The sequence below is a fragment of the Phasianus colchicus genome, chromosome 1, assembly GCF_987193195.1.
Source record: "Phasianus colchicus chromosome 1, bPhaCol1.hap1.1, whole genome shotgun sequence".
In the NCBI taxonomy this organism is placed as follows: Eukaryota; Metazoa; Chordata; class Aves; order Galliformes; family Phasianidae; genus Phasianus; species Phasianus colchicus.
Window position 1 is genome coordinate 178,206,196 of NC_143436.1, and position 17,575 is coordinate 178,223,770.

The following is a 17,575-nucleotide window of genomic DNA, read 5'->3' on the forward strand; positions in this document are numbered from 1 at the left end:
CTATTACAGTTTGGGTTTAATTCCAAACGTGCTCCTTAATACCACAATACTTATTTACCTAATTATTTATCTAAAGTTTTAAATTGTAAGTAGTTCAAGCTTTTTAAATCATTTAAGTTTTTGAAGCTTTCAATGGAAAAATCACTTTGAATCAAGTGAAAGGCACTGTATATTAAAAAGAAACATTTCTGCAAGGAACACAATTCTTACGTGATCCAAGCTAAATGATATCTGCATACTCACAAGTAGTGTTAAAGTAAATTTTAAGAGCAACTAAAAGTCGTTAGCTTTCAGTCTCCACTTGGCAGGGAACAGTTGGAAAACTCAAGCTAAAACTTTCAACTGAAGTATACCAGATGCTTTAACTACAATTTTTCACAAATTGCAAACTAGACTTGTTTACATCCAGTTTAAGTATTGATACATCTATCTAGCAGCTCTTAAAAAATAATAGTTCTCATCATTAAAAAGAGACCCTAAACAAGCCAGTCATCTAATAAACTAAAAGAATCCCAAAACACATATCCAGTTCTTTCAGAGTGCACAGGTTTTCTATCTCAGTAGGAGGCACTGTTAGTGGAAGACCTTAAAACAACACTACAGTCTTCCAGGCAAGGTTTTTTTTAATTCCCCCTCCAAATGCAATATACTTTTAAGAGCCAGTAAAAAACATATAAAACAGGATCACATCTCTTAGGCTAACAAGCTTTTCACTGAGCAACAGTATATGATATTTGCTGATTTGTACCATAATGTGCTGAAGGCATCATCACTATTTAAAGTTATTGTAAGTAAACAATTTTCAATAGCAAAAAAAAAAAAGCCAGTAATAAAAGATTCCTCAATGCCAAAAGTACTAGCAAAAATTAGCACTTCTGGTTACTATAGGTACGAGACAAATTCTTTAAAACATGTAATTTAACACTTCTCTAACTTGCTATATTTGCCCTGTAGAGCATTTCAGTTTAATTAATTGGACCCGCAACAAAGAGTCCGGACAGGTCAGCAAAATTTACCAAAGTGACATTCTTCAACTTTTAAATCACAGCTGGTCCTAACAATGAACAAATTCAGTGTCACGACTTGGATCTGATTCTGACAAAGTAATACATTGACTAGTTTTAACCAAGGTTAGTACCAGATTACACAATAAAAAAATTAAGTGCTGTGAAGATTTGAGTATCATTTTCTATCAACTCCTTCAAGTCAAAACACAAGTAAGTATGCTACGAGCTTGATTACACATTGACCAACTCTGCACTTCACCAGTCAAGGAGAGAGTAACTAAGTTCTTGGGGAGAGGGGTTATTTTTTTTTTTTCTTGAAAGCAGAGGGAAGGTGAACTTGAAAAGCATTAAGACAACTTAGTCTTGCCAGATAAACATCAGTTTCAGTCTCATGGATTTACAGCTCTTAGCTCACTAGGCAGTTGCTTCCATTAGTATCTGTCATTTTAGGCTCATCGATAGTAACAGGTAAACTAGCCACCACCATTTTAACTTCCATGCTGTTAAAAAGTGTTCCAGGAAGATGCAAATGGGGCTATGATTAGAACTGTAGCTATTACTGCAAAAAAGCATAACCAGCCCCACTGCTATCAGTAAAGATGTGCTCAGAGTGAAAGTGCTTAACCAGGGACAAATGCTGCATGCAGACAAGATAAACAGTTTTATTAACTCTAGCTTCAATAGAACAGCACGAAAATTGTGCTTTACTGTGCACATCACAATCCTGGGGTCACAATTACCTATCCCAGGAGATCAGTGCAATGCATCTTTGCAAGCTTACTTCCATATGGCCAGGACCTACTGGCTTTGTTTCAACAGAAGTCAGACATGACTTGGCATACAGAGAAAACAGATGTGGTGCATATCAACATCCAGGAACTGAGGAAGCAGCCCCGATCCCACACATACAGGTTTAGATGTAGCTACTAAACCTTTGACTTCTGAACACAAATTTCAAATAAATTACCTTTTTCAGAGAAAGGACAGTAACTCTAATTTAACCTTACAAAATAGACTTAACCACGTAAACATCAAATACTTTTTAAGAAGAGTCTAACCTTCCTGATCCCCCAATATTACAGTACCACACAAAAGATTGTAAGTAAAAAACAAAACTTTTAAGTCCAGATTAATTATCTTGTTTTATTTTTATCTTAAAAACAGCAACAGCCAGTCAGGTATTACACAGACCATCCCTCTTCTCCATTCCATACACCTTACTTCATGATCTCTCTCATAACCTTCGACTGTCTTTCCTATATCCGACTCTAAAAGATCTACATCTTCCAAAGGAATATGCATGATTAACTTCCAGTGGATAGATTATCAAATTTATAACAACACAAAGTTAAATCAAGCAAGCATTTGCAGTTTTACTGCAGTAAATGGCACTAAAAGTTTTTCCTCAAGGAAGGAAAAGGAAACAAAGAAGAAGCAATCTTCAAATATTTAAAGATTCTTGCAAAACTGAAATAATAGATTCTTCTCCACTCAGAAGAACAAAAGTGGTGGTCTTAAGTTGAAGTTAAGAAGTTTCAGGTAAGGTGTAAGAACAAATCAAGAACTGTCATCAGTAGTTTAGGAAGATTATGAAACATTCCTTCACAACAAGTTTCTAAGACTTGAAGATCTCTCTGGGACAGATCAGACTTACTGTCAAACCAGAGGGTAGGTAAGATGACCTCACGTTCCATCTAAGTCTATTTTTTTTTAATGATATTTTAAGTACTCCAGAAGTGCCACTCAAAACATCATTCTACCTCTAGTTCTTCAGTTTATCAAACAAATTTCAAGGAGGGCAACGGTATTTCAGTTTAAAAAGCAGTAGACTTAAGTTCTTTCCTACTTTTGTTGGCATGTGCAAGATAAGTTTTGATGGCTTTGTTCTATCAGCACCACTTTTGCAGCTGGTGCATTTTTGGCTTTTGAGACACTGTCAAAATAAAAAGCCAAACAAAAAAACCCCATAGAAATAAACCACCACCAAACCAACCTAATAAAAAAACAAAACAAAGCAAAAACAACCAAAAACCCACACAAATGTTGTGCCCTTTGGCTCCTTCCACTACAAAGTGTTACAAAAAAGCTCCGAGGTATGAAGTCACCTTACCTCACACCTGTTGATAAATATCAAGTCCGCATTTTGTTCACTCCTACTCCTAAGGGAATATTCATGTCTTGCCATCAGTGGCATCAAATCACTGAAGTTATTATCAGTTATCTCAAAACAGGACCAAGAAAAGGAAATCTGAATCCCTTGCCACAATTCATGAAAATGTAAGTAAAAATTTAAATTCAACATCTCAATAGTGTGACTTGCACACATAAACCTATAGTGACCACAGACTGTATAAAAAAAAGAAACAAGGAGAAAGATGAAAGGAAAAGGAACTATTTTGGTAACGTTAATATGGATGGTAGTGTGGAAGCCTAAAAAAACTACCAGTGCAACTACAATACTTCGTAATGTTTCTGTATAAAAGCAGAATCTTTTGTTGGCATCACTTAAACAGGACTTCCACAAATCAAGATAGCAGCAAAACAAGGAAGAACAAAGACTACAATAGAAATTTAGAATATAAACATTTCATAACTTCCTTTTCTGTTGCATTCAAACTATTTTGGCATAATTGTCTTTTAAGCTTAATCTCCTTGCCAGGACTGGAAGCACATTCTAGTTTCCTTCTATGGAGAGGACAAGGACTGCCTACTAACAAATCAAACTCCTAGAGTAATTGTTAAGCAAGTCTTTTATCAAAATCTTTCAAAGTTTGATCACTGCTATAAGACAAGGGAGGGAGAAAAGTTGCTGATTTGGCTTCCAGTACAAAGAGGCACACATCTTATAAAAGCATTAGAATGCAGTTAACTGAACTTCTCATAATTTGCCGATGCATGTTCAAGTAAAATTAAATGAAAGGCTATTATTTCTGCCAAATAATTATACACCAATTAAGTTCTCTATATTCAAGAATCCCTCTCTGAGAAACGTTGGTTAGGATACCGATGTCAATTAAGGTGCCATAAGTTACTTCTTTTGCTACACATAATTTTTTATTGGCAGTGGATCAGGTATTTCTTCTGCTTTAGTTTCCTCTTACATATACATGCATTACACAGAATCACCAATCCACTTTACTTTCTCTACTAATACTCACAACAACAGAACAGCCACCAAAATCTACCCCAGCATCACCCTGATAAAAGGGTTGGCTATAAAGGAATAAGTCAGATACTCACAATCCTATCCCTACAGATTTTTGTTCAACTATCCTTCCTGTTCTACAGCATTTTTCATTTTACAGTTCCAAAGTGCTATATAAAAATGCATTATTCATTTTACACACGAAAAGGGTGATGTGTCTTTAGATATTCTCTCCTTACTGATTCTTAAATAATTTACTATAACCACACAATTCTGGAAAGAGGCTATGCTAAATATGTATTCAGAGATGTTACCAAAGAGTAAAGACTCACATTCCAAGGGGGTAAATTAGAACAATACAGTAAATATCACTAATACAAATAAATCCACAAGTTTAAGTATCTGTTGTATAATTATTGCTAAGTCTACCCTGCTTTTTCTATTAGCTATGCATCAGTAACTTTACTCATCACAACGTTTAGAGTTTTAGTCTAACACAAAGGAAGACTGCATAGAAAATGTTACACAAATTGACTACTGTTGTAACACTAATAATCTATAACTTGAATGCACTCAGACCTGTAGCAGGCTGTTGCTGCTGAGTAAGTGTTGCAGCCATGGCAACGGCTGCTGCATTTGGTATGTTGCTGAAAGGGGTCGGTCCAGTGGTAACGCGTGGCGCGCTCTGCCACTTCTTAGCTTCTGTTCGTCTTGCCTCAAACACATCCATGGCATCTCCCAGAAAGGTTTTCCTGTAGCCAAGGTATTGGTCTTTGAGCATCTGAAGGGGTGGGGGAAGCCATTTTAGTTCAATATACTTGACATAAAAGCATAACTTACTAAGAAAAAAAGAAAGAAACCAAGTTATAAATATCATTTCCTTAAATTCCTTAAAAAGACCTGAAAGATCTAGTCAACTTAGAAACTCCATAGCCAGAAGTTTTTCTTGGCTTATATGCTGAAAAGTGGTTAAATGTAATAGAGAGACGTTCTGAATGATATCAAAGTCTTTTAAAGTTGGTGTAAATCAACACAATTTGATTTTTGTCAGTATGCTAGCTGACCAAAGAGACGAAATGCAGCAGCATTATTCATCATAACAAGTTTCCTTCTGTGCTACCCTTATCACATAAAAATATCTTTTGCTCTACTTCACCTCTATTTCTGACTTTTCTTGCTTGCATTTCTTTCTCAGTACAAGCTCAAAGAATGTATCATTTTAAGAGTCATTCTTGGTTTTGATACATTTTGTTAGCTAGGTAACATACTGCATTTGCACTAAATCATTCTTTTGTTTTAGACTACCAAATTTGTAAACCCTTTTCCCTCACCCTCAAGACCCCACCTTCTGTCCCAGTACCTCACTTTGTCTTATGGTCTTATGAAGCACTTCTACCTCTGTCACAGATGAAGGAAATATGGATATCTTAGGTAACATAAAAGGACTAAATGATTTAACTGGTAAAACTGATTTCATTTACAGAACATCCTGAAATAAAATAGGTTTACTAAAAACAAAATAAAACCCAGTAGATTGAACTGAATTTTATGGAAGACATACTATTTCTCAAGTTTCTGGCTAAGCATATGCTTGTTTCTGAGAAAAGGAGCACATTTAACCTTAGTAAAACACTTCTTACTCTGGGTTTTAAGTCTGAACCTATCAGAAATCGCACCTATCAATAAGAAAGATTCCTCTCATCATCAAACAGGAGTGCTATCTTTGGTGAGAAATGATGCTTGTGGAACTTTGATGAGAGGTAATACAATGCCAGAGCTCAAAAATGCCATTAGATAATCCAGTGCAGGCCCTAAGGCAGAATGATTAAATTGATTTCTCCACCTTATTGTGCCCAAGCACGTTTTACTTTTCACTGAATCTGGATATAAAAATGCATCTATTATGTAAATAGTTTATCAGCTAACCCTGCACAAAGAAGTTTCAGGCCACATTTTACTACAACTTCAGACCTTTGAGGTGAAGTATACACGCAAGCCAAAAAAGCTTTCTTCAAAGGAATGAGTTGTGGTGATAGCTCTGCCTTCATAAACCATATTAGAACCATCATATGAGGAAGAGACAGCACTTTCCAAACTGCTCTACTCTCCTAATGTATCCTAACAGTTGATAAACCAAATCAGACTGCTTGAACGTCCCCCTGCAGTATGCTCATTTCCTTCATTTTTGAAGCTTTAGTTGTAATTTTGTTTTCCAAAATATCAGCCACCACACTCATGAGACTGAGACTCCCAGCAAGAAAAATCCTCCAAACAATCCCTCATTTTCAGGCAATAATAAAAATATAACCTCTTTCATACTGAATCAGGCCAACCAATTACTTGAAGCTATCACTGCTAACACTGGATACTAATCCAGCTCTTCATATCAAAGAAGAGATGCATCACCACACAGATCACTTCACAACTTCGGGCACACTCAGATCTTAGGAGCAATAAGCACAAAACATTTTTGGAATCCTTTTTGTTTAATTATGCTGAAATTATAGGAAAAAGCTGATCTATTCTGTACCTGGTAACAAAATGAGTTAACTAAAGCACAAACACCTGATGGTAGATAGCCATAATCCAGTAAATATCCATACTGACAAAAGCAACAAGATACAAAGAATATAATTCCTACAAGAGCTTCAGCATTCCTCAACTTTTCCTTAAAGTCAGTGTCTGGAAGTGTTTACAGAAATAGCAGTACTGTGCAGAATAAACTTTGGGGAAAAAAGCAGAGTTTTTTTTTTTTTTTTCCACACCTGTTTTGCAAAACCAAACACTTTGTTGTTTTAATGTGTTGGAGCTTGCTTTTTTTTTTTTGTTTTACCATGAAGAGTTCTAGTACTTAAGACATTTTGTAAAACACTGACATTTTGTCAGAACTGTAATGAGAAACTCAAGCTGGAGCCTATGGTAGAAAACTCAAGCCTAACTAGGCTCCTCTGGTGCCCTACTGCATTAGCATCCTGTCAGCAGTAGTCATTTTTTTATATATATTATATATGTCACTTTTCATGAAAACCAGGTTATAAAAAACAAAGCCAGAACACATTTATCACCAACATCCTTCATGTAAAAAAAACAACAGTTATCTTCTTTTTCCTGTTACCTATTTGAGTAAGAGCACATGTAGATTGTGCTTGCTTGACATCAAGATGTCAGTAGTGAGTATAACATACCCACATGAGCAAAAAAAAAAAATAAAAATCAAGAACTGTTTAACAATGAAAAAGAAATTACATTAAAAACATTTTATAACTTAAGTGACAGCTCAGTTGCCACCATCACTATACAGATGTTTCAAATTAAACTTTAGCTGAATGAAAGTTACCCTTTTAATCCAAGCATATCAGACAATTGTTGTTTTTTTTTTTTTTTTTTAACAATTTAACAGAAAAAAAGCATACTTGATCTAGTAGTAACAGTGACTCTTCAGTTCTTTCACTAAACACATAAGAACATAACATACCTTTACGTTTTCATGTATGGACTGAAGTTGTGCTGCTAAAGCTACAAACGTTTGATAGATTTTCTGCATAGCCATAGACAAATCTGTAAAAGGCACACAGAATATTGGTAAATGACAACCTTATTTCCAGGAGGAAAGGTTTAGTATTTACACTATAGAAAGAAGCCCACTGTGAATCCACACAGAACAAAGCACAGAAAGACTATATGAAAATAAATTAATGTCTATGAGAAACCCAGAATTTGTGATGCAAGACCTGCCTTCCCACATATAGAACTAGTTTTTGAAGCATCATTTCTCAGGCTCCAAACTTAATTTTGTGGAAAAAGAGCATAAATAGAAATACCCCACAATAAAACAAAACCAAGAAAACCAGAGAGTTAAATCAGACTTCCTTGCAGTTGCATATATTTTCTACCCTGAGTAAATCCAGTAGAGTGCTCAGTTGATTTCGCAAAGAGATGAGAGAATAAAGGCTTACAAACATTTAAAAAACCTGATTACCAAGCATCACAGAAACTCCTTCCTTTTACTCACAAACATATCATAAACTGAATGAATTACATGAGTGGGGCTTTGTTGCCTACATAAATTCCTAGATTTACAATATCCTACTTACACTGAAAACAATTTCATATCTGTGTGGTATCTAAAATAATGCAAAACTTCAGGATTAAAGATGAAACTTCAAAAGGCTTGTGTAAAATAAGGTGCTGACAAAAAAGCTTTTTTCTAAAAGAAGAACTGCATGTACCAAAACGATGGATGGAAAGGTGATGTAGGGATCTTCCATTGAGATTAGATTGCTTCATATTTCTCGGAGGTGGCACATAAGCCACTGAAATCCAAAGAATAGCCATAAAGTTCCAGAAGATTACATTATTTGAGTACCAAAAGTATCTGCAACTCCACAGGGGAACTTCTCAATTATAACTTACAATTCTTCTTGAAGAAGAAAAGCTGGGGAGCTTTTGTATGTCATCCTGTAGAGATGTGGAGCCAGTGGAATCTAGAAGTACTGCTTTCAGACTCTTTGGAAAGATGTGGCCAATTTACTGATACTGAACTCAAGACACTTCAAAATTTAAGACATTCTGGGTCATAATTTCTGAGTTCTCTTGTATGCTGATAGGCCAACTGTCTACACGTAGAATACACAGCTGACTAGATTTGCTGACAACAGACTGGCACAGTAGATCAGTCCTCGCCCATGCAAGGAAAGAACTTTACACTGCAGCAGTATATTGCTGAGAAGGCCATGGAACACTATCTTGGGAAAACCTCTTATCAGAGATCTGGATAAAGGGACACAGCAGCAAAAAGACTAAGTCTTCTTCAAATCTGTAGCAAGCTGGCCCTGACTAAGAAAAGTTCTCATTTTGATCACGACTGGTCAGAGCAGACAGTACTGTTTGTCCATTTAGACAGAGCACTACAAGATATGAGGTGCCAGATATCAGCCTAGCTAGATGGGTCAGAGATGGGTATCACAGATGTTAATGCTCTCATTTTTATGCTTACCAAATGAAAATGAAATCAGATTTTCTCACTATAACATTAACCGCTAAGAACACTACACAATGACAAATGAAATGAGTGGTCTGGAAGCAGAACAAAAAAAACCCCAAACCAAACAACCAGGCAAACTTGGGTCAAGTTAAGAAAAGACTGAAGAGCAGGGTGACTCCTCTGATGCTTATGAGTTCACTAGCAATGTAAACAAGGAAAACAAGATGGCAAATGTATACACACTGCCAGAAAGGGAGCACAAAACTGGTCATAAGTATTCTCAAAATGTCTCAGATGTGCCCTAAACCCATGAAGAGCCCTGAAGTTCCATTCACAGCTCCCATGTAAGAGCCCTAGCTAAATGTAGGAAAGACTCAAACTACTCTCATGAAAGAGCAAAAGTCAGACAGAACATGAGTGTAAGAATATAATGTCTTTACTTCTTAAATTTCAGATGGACAGAAGTTGTGATTTGTTTTCCCAGACACTTTCTAAAGTTTCCAAATGATACAAACCAAGCACACAAACTGCACCTCAGGAAACAAATTCATTTTACAAAGACTTTACAAATTCAAGGTTACATTCCAAACCACAGAATTTACCTGAACATTTGTTTCTGTACATTAAATGAGGAGATTAGTTACTGTTAATTTTAGTTTTTCATTATTAAGCTTATTGTAATATTTTTTGTGCATGAAACACTTAAGTAGAAACATTTACCTTGTGGAGTTATATGTGAATTATTTGCTTGAGTAGCAAGATGATTTTCCAGTTCTTCTATTTGTTGCCTATACTGCCGCAGTTGTACTTCAAACTGCTCTACCAAGATTCTGAAGTAGCTAGGTGAGTAAAACAGTGAAGTTTAATCATATGATTTCATTGATTTGCCACCATTTGAAAACAAAGAACACACCACCACATTAGCTGCCTATATTCATTACTTGCAGCAGGTATGTTTTAATGACATTCTTGAGGTTCTTCTACTAGCAAAGACTGCATTTCTCATGTCTGAGATAAGCACTGATACTGTGAAGCATTCAGTACAGACATTACAAGAAGAAAAAAAAATATGTATATTTGTCAACTTAGGAAGTTACATTATTGCCTTTTTTTTTTTTTTCTTTTTTATAAGCAACAGTAACTCACTCTGCCGGGGCTGTATTTTCATGCTGGAGACCAGGAGGAGTTTTCTGTGTTCTCAATGCTATTTCTGCATTCTTTAGCTCCTAAATAAATGAGGAAATCAATAAAACGTAAGGTCCTGAATTAAGTCTTCAAAAAGAAAATAACTACAATTCTGCAGTTAATCCACAAATATGGGAAGAAAACATTTTATAAGTTCGAACTACGATAGAATCTGACCAGAAATTCTTCAGAGAACAGATTGACATGAGGTTGAACTGCAAACATCAAAATACGTTTAGACAAGAAACAGGCAGCAGTGCACCCTAAAAGCTTGCTGATCATCTAGTCCTGTAAATATCACCTAGTCCAACCCTCCTGCTATGGGCAGAGACTGTCACAGGTAAAGCTTGCATTCTGTAACAGGCTATCGGAAGTAAAGACCAAGGGAAAAAAAGAAACAGTCAAATGCAAGAAAGTAACATGCCTAAAAGAAATAACAAAAAGGGTTGTTTTGCCTTTAAAAAACGCTTAGTAGTGTGATACTGCTTCTTTTCCTGGAAAAGATCTTTTTAAGCATGATGATTAGACTAGACGTTCTGTTTAATACTTTCTAATAGTACTATCATTAATCATTTCTCAGTGTCTGGTTCTATTATTCATCATAAGGAAATAAGAGAGTATTACTAACAAGTTCTTCATTTTCACAGCAAATAATTACCAAACCACAACCACAGAGTATTTCCTTTCAAAATTTCGGAGCACATTTTCATTTTAGAATAAAATACACTTATAAACAAAGCAAGCAGTCAGGACAAGCCAGATGAAAGAAAGAACGATACAGAGCTTAATTTCAAAAGCACTTGAATCAAAACTTGAGCTCATGCTAGTTAGACAGTTAACTCTATCCACCAGTCTTTATATTACCTTCTTCATTAAATAAATACTAGACATAACTAGACACTTTGGTCCCTAATATTTTTAATTTATTTTTTAAGTGATAAGAAGAAAACATACTTGCATCTCCATTGCTCCTAGAGTTCAGTATGTAACTGCAAAAAAACCTTCACTAGCAGTTGAATATGCAACTGAAATCAAACTAGAGTGGGTGCATATTCCCTTCTGTTGCCTACGTAAGTGGAGTGCTTTCCTGAATAAAGCTCTCCTTGCTGTTACACTTATCTGAAAATACTGGCATCACAGATTTCAGTCAGTCGCCTCCAGTAATTTCAAGAAGATCAGAAGGCATTCAACTTTTCACTTTGTTTACAACTCCTTCAGTTTGGAGTTTCAACGCCTTAACTTGACTGATAGAAAAGGGTATAAATCCTACAGGAAACAATGAACATTCAAGCTCTACTTAAGAAAACGTATTCGATACCTGCGCAGTTTCCATTTTCAGCTTGTCAATATTAAGAGTGTTTCTTTGTAATCCACTGGCAACTACAGACAGCAGCTGTTTCAGAGCTTTAATATCTTCCTGTACTTTAAGCATTGCTTTAGATGACATTCTACTAATTTCTTCCTGAACTTGTTTTTGTTCTTTCACAAATTTCCTAGAGAAAGGAAAAAAAAAAAGGGGGTGGTAGGAAAGAAAACAATGTATTCAACCTAAAGTACCCAAGTGTTTACTTTAGTTGCATTATTCAAATAGTAATGAAGTTATTTTCCCCCAAACCAAATACTGAATAGTAAAATGCAGAGTTGCATTAACTCTTAATATGCTAACACTGTAAATCAGCAGACTTTAATAGTAATTGTATAAACATTTTACACTGCAACCTGATAGCTAAACTACAGATTTACATATACATAAAACCTATATAAAATAATCACTACATTGAACTCACAAATACTCTAAAACATAGTCTAGTCAGAGGCTGTATAACTTGCCTCTTTCCTGCCAGAATTAAGGCTAGCTTGTAGTTCTCTTCACTCTATGCAAGATCCATAGTGTACATGCAAACAGAATTTGATACTTACTACATATACACAAGAAGCTTAACGTTCCCAGGGAGGGCTGGATCAGCTTCTAGAAGTTTATATCTTGGACATGCCTGTTTGTGGAAACAGGACTAAAAACTGAAGTGGCAAAAGATAGCCTGGGACATCAGCTACTAGAATTATTCACCTACTCTGCTCCCATCATTAATCTCCTGCCAGCCTCAGGCTAATAAGTCATCCTGCACAGTCTTTGTTTTTTTCTCTACTGCTTTCTACACTGTTGTTACAGTGTTAACAGAATACAGTACTTAGCAACACCACTGTCACAAATATAAAACACTACTTACTGTAGATTTTCTACATCTTGACAGATTACTGGAGGTAGATTTTCATCCTTTAGTGCTTTGCTGTCTCTACGAGAAAAAAATGCATGTTTAAACGGTGCTTCACTACTGCCAAGCATTTCTACATGATTATTAAGTACCATGAAAACTTTCAAGTGGCCAATCACTCAATCTAGGAATGATTTGAATTAATTAATATCCAGAGACTATAAGAGTATCTAACCATGGTGTAAATACTGCACACAGTTTACAGAAACCATTTTTCAGGCTACATGCCCAGTTTATAGCAGATGAGCCACAGGTAATGCAATTTGCTCAAATGCAATGTTTTAAAAGGATGAACAACCATTATTAAGTGACCCATATTGCAAGAACTGGTTATTTACATTTAAGCCTTTTCAAAGACGAAAGTAGTAGAAAAGGTAGCATACCAGAAAACAGCTAAGCTTAAGATACTAAATGCAAAGAATCTGAATACTTACTCTGGTCTTGTTCCCGTTTTGTCACCTAGAAAATAAAAATGGTAGATGAGAAAAAATTTAGAAGAATTGACAAAAATTTTAATAAGATTTTCCATTAATAAATGATTACTGCAATCTGATTGATTTCTCTTGATATGATACAGAATATAGAGAAGAAGGTTTTAATTTATTCTCCTTCAGAGATAAGTCTCTTTTCAAGAACAATGATTCACTCATTCAGGTACTAATCTTTTGGCACAAAAATTAACATAGAACATCTTGTGTCACTATACAAGTCCCTTCAAATCCATGAAGGGAATTGCTATTGCAATTACATAAGAAATCCATCCCTGCTTAAGCTTGCTGGATTTTCTTAAGAGTTCTACTATTGCACATTGTTCAGGAATAAATGTGATTTTACAGAACTAAAGGTGTCACTGCTTATCTACCATTTATAGACTTCAAACTACACATCTGCACATCTAGATGAGAAAATTAACCAAGATGCCAAACGCTTCTCTTGAACTACACAAAAGGCTGAAAGCAGTATCACACGAACAGGCAAGCCATGACTACTTCTAGTCACAGCCACGGGCAAAAGTTGCATCTCATACCAGAGCAGTTTGCTAGAAAGGTTGCTCAACTAAGAACTAGGACACTCCTTCAACCGGTTGCCATTCAAATTCTCACAGCACCATCAAGCTAGAAGGCAGCCATGAAGGTCATGTGAATACCAAAACTCAAGCTGCACAAGCCAGTGCTCCTGCCAGCAGAAGCCACTTGTTTGAAAAGTAATTGCTTAGACTATCTGCACTCTGTCACCCAGTACTAGAATCCAGAGTCTCATAACCATTCCCTATACCTTCTGCAAAATGAACAAACAAGAATCAACCAATATCCCATTCCTCCTCCACTCAACCTAAACAAAACCAACAACCAAAGAGAAGCTGCACAAAACTGGGAAGAAAAAAAAAGATGACCCAAGCAAATACCAGAATTCAGACTCCTTTCTCAGCTGACAGCCTAGATAGTAAAGCAAGTTTAATCTGTGTTCTTAGTCACTAATTTTTCTAGCTGAACTTCGTCTGAACAGTACCTACAAAGTGAAGGACATATTTGAAATCATACCTAACTACTTATCTGACCATATGCTCTTTTTTTTTTGATCACATACAAGAAAAACTAATGTACAAGAGCAGCTCCCAGTAGCCATCTGTAAAGAAATACTAGGCAGCCACTCCTCGGTCTCGAGTCGAAAAACATACTGTAGCAAATTCCAGAAGACAGTAGACAGTATAAAGGTGCCCATCTCACAAGCACTTCTTTTTAGTAGCCACATCTCTTCCTTTTTCTTCAGGAAGGAAAAAAGGTTAAAGCCATAAAACCAACGCTCTCAAACCTTATTTATCACAGTTTCTCATGTAGTCCTACAAGCAATTGTACCATCAAGAAATAAGCAGTACTGCAGAAATAGAAACATTTGTCAAGGCTGCTTAGGTCAATACTACCTCTTACAAGAATTTCTAAATTAAATTCTGAATTTTTCTAAGTGAAAATTCAAGCAGTTCCCTTCAGCATTTTCTACTGCTAAGCTTAGAAATCTCTTTGCTCATCATTCTGACAGCAACAGCCACAAACACCAACCAAGATTCAGTACACAACAGGAAGTTGGGTAATCAGCTCCTTGGGGATTACACCCAAAAAACTGAGCAAAACAATGCTGAAGTAGTCTGTGGTTCTGTAGGTCATATTTTAAGATACTTGTACATTATGGAAGAGTTGTGCAATCCTAATATCACAGTAATGGAAATCCCATGAGAACCTAAGAATTAGAGCTTTTTCATCACTTTCAGTAATAAAGTAAAAAAAAAAAGTCAACATCATGCTGAGCAGTAGTTTAGACAGCCAATATGCAAGCACGAGGATCTGTGTCTCCACAACTCACACTCCTTTGTAAAGATGGTTTCATGAAGCTTCTATTAGTTTTCAGAATACCCGATTTCAGAAATTTTACATTTGGCTCTTTAATGAAATAAAGATATTAAATTTACGGTTTTGATTCCCAGAGAAAATAGGCATTTTGTAATCAACTTTAGATGCTTTATATGTATAAAATCAAGGCAAGTAAGTCAACAACCACCTGTCAATCCTCAATATTCCCTTATTTAAGTACTTCGGAGCTACCTCAGATTTAGGTTTAATAACTAATATCAACAACCTAATGGAAGGTAACAGATCCCCAGTACTAGAAATACGGCATTGAAGAATAACAGGTGAACAACAGGACATTTTTATTCCGTAGGTTTTGAAGAGGAGGAGAGAGGGAGAAAAAAAATAAGCCATTTCCACTCCACAAGTTTAAGAACTGCTACTGTTGGAGAAAGAAGTGTTTCCCAATGAGCACTTTTTGTATTTACAATGCATTTCTTAGACACTGCACTGTTCCCCCATCTAGTGGCCAGCTGGCACAACTGTTAGGAAGTCTGCCATGACTTTTCAATAAACAGCCCTATGTCTTTTATTCCAGGAAGGCAGCATTTCTAACAGTGAAAGTGTCTCTGCTGTACTCAGACTGTTGCACTCAGATAACAAAGTCAACAAATTACTGCATATGTTATCAGTTTTAAATATCTTAAAAACAAACTTACTCTTTTTATCTGAAGAACTACTAAAATCAATGCCACCAAGACCTTCATTAGCAGTACTTGAAGGAGCTGCAGTTGTCCCCAGAGTCAAGCTCAAAGCATTCTGCCCAAGTCCTATTAAGAAACACAAACAGAATTGCTGTATTTAAAATGCTAGTAGTTTACTTTAAACTAAAACCCCAGACTACCTTGCTTGCAATTTTGGAGTTCATTTGCTGCATTTGGATTAAAAAGCACAAAGAAAAACAGATTTTATCAAATTTCATACAACTATACATGGTTTTTAATGTAATTTCCTCACAATATCTGTGAAATAGATCGGTAACATCAGGATTGTCAACACCTTTGTTTCATTCTGCTTAAGAGCAGCATGTTCCCAACACTACAAGATATTAATTTTTCTTCTAGAACTCGAAGACAGGAAGTCAGTAAATAACTGAAGGGACAATACTAATTCAAAGGTTTATTCAGACTAAAAGCCACCAATGTAAGGAGCAATCAATTTCTCCATAGCTGAATGAGATATTAAGACAACACCACCTTCTCATTTACAGTCAGCTTCCTCGAGTCAATTACTACAAAGATTTTTCTTGTATTTTTATTAAAAAAAAAAAAACAAATTTAAACATTAGGAAGAAGCTAATGACTTCAGATTATTTTCTACGAATAGCAACAGTTTCAAACAGTGATGCTTAAAAATGACTTTCCTGGTGTTAAGATTTTATATAAAGTAAATCTTTGATCATAATGTAATACAACTACACAATCTCAAAATTCTGAGGCAGGAAAAGGAAAAAAACAAATCAACTTCCACCTGTTGCTGCTGTGCTTGTATTCTGGAAGAGTGAACCTCCTAAACCCGCTAGGGTCCCTCCCAAGGACAGGCCTGTGGAAGCAGTCGTAGTTGGTGCAGTTGTTCCACCTAAATTTAAGGTAAAGCCAGTAGTGCCTGCAGAGGAAAAAAACCCCAACAATAAAAACAAGCTTTATGTAGGCACTGCATTCAAATTCACCTACAGAAAGTCTGAAATAAAGAAATAATCCTTGTAGTAACTCAATAATAAACTCAGCTATTGTTTTTTTCTCTGCAACTTCCAGAACAAATCTACTAGAGACTTTCAAATCATATGTGACTTTGTTTCACAATATTGTACACTTCATTCGTTTATTTGCAACTGTAGCAAAATTCGAGAGCTACCCAGAATGCTACATAGTCTAGAACTTTACACTGATTTTACAGCATAATGGATCTAACAACTACTACTGACTTTTTAAATGCCAAAATGTCCGTGTTAAACATTAAAGCACTTCCAAGTGCAAGGTGCTGCATCTGGGTCAGGGCAATCCCAAGCACAGATACAGGTTGAGTGGAGAATGGCTTGAGAGCAGCCCTCAGGAGGATTTGGGGGTGTCAAATGATGAGAGATTAAACATGAGTCAGCAATGTGTGCTTGCAGCCCAGAAGGTCAACTGTATCCTGGGTTGCAGCAAGAGAAGTGTGACCAGCAGGATGAAAAAAGGCAGTTCTGCCTCTCTGTTCTCCTGAGACTCCACCTGGAGTACTGTGTCCTGTACTGGAGCCTCCAACACAGTGATATGAAGCTGTTGGAGCAGTTCCAGGGGAGGGCCATGAAGGTGATCAAAGGGCTGGAGCACTTCCCTTACAAGGACAGGCTGAGAGAGCTGGGGTTGTTCAGCCTGGAGAAGGGAAGGTTCTGAAGACACCTTACAGAGACCTTCCAGTACTTGAATGGGCCTACAGGAAAGCTGGAAGGGACTTTTATAAGGGCATGCAGAGACAGGATGAGGGGAAGTGGTTTTAAAGTGGAAGAAGGCAGATTTAGACTAGATATTGGAAGAAATTCTTCACTGTGAGGGTGATGAGACACTGGAACAGGTTGCCCAGAGAGCTGCCAGAAATAG

The 17,575-nt window shown here is 36.2% G+C and overlaps 1 protein-coding gene across 6 annotated transcripts in view; it reads right to left on the bottom strand.

The window, feature by feature from the left end:
- The window catches only part of NUP58 (nucleoporin 58), a 39,376-nt gene that overhangs the window by 14,210 nt on the left and 7,591 nt on the right, over nucleotides 1–17,575 (bottom strand). For all 6 annotated transcript variants that reach the window (XR_016463361.1, XM_031615849.2, XM_090133809.1 and 3 more), the window contains exons 5-13: nucleotides 16,467–16,601; nucleotides 15,656–15,766; nucleotides 13,029–13,053; nucleotides 12,550–12,615; nucleotides 11,640–11,814; nucleotides 10,283–10,362; nucleotides 9,857–9,975; nucleotides 7,628–7,710; nucleotides 4,732–4,933 (exon numbers count right to left, since the gene is read on the bottom strand). Coding sequence is in view for 5 of the 6 variants with exons in the window: in XM_031615849.2 (XP_031471709.1) it covers nucleotides 4,732–4,933; nucleotides 7,628–7,710; nucleotides 9,857–9,975; nucleotides 10,283–10,362; nucleotides 11,640–11,814; nucleotides 12,550–12,615; nucleotides 13,029–13,053; nucleotides 15,656–15,766; nucleotides 16,467–16,601 (996 nt within the window). In the remaining variant the exon portion in view is untranslated. The remainder of the gene's footprint in view (nucleotides 1–4,731; nucleotides 4,934–7,627; nucleotides 7,711–9,856; nucleotides 9,976–10,282; nucleotides 10,363–11,639; nucleotides 11,815–12,549; nucleotides 12,616–13,028; nucleotides 13,054–15,655; nucleotides 15,767–16,466; nucleotides 16,602–17,575) is intronic.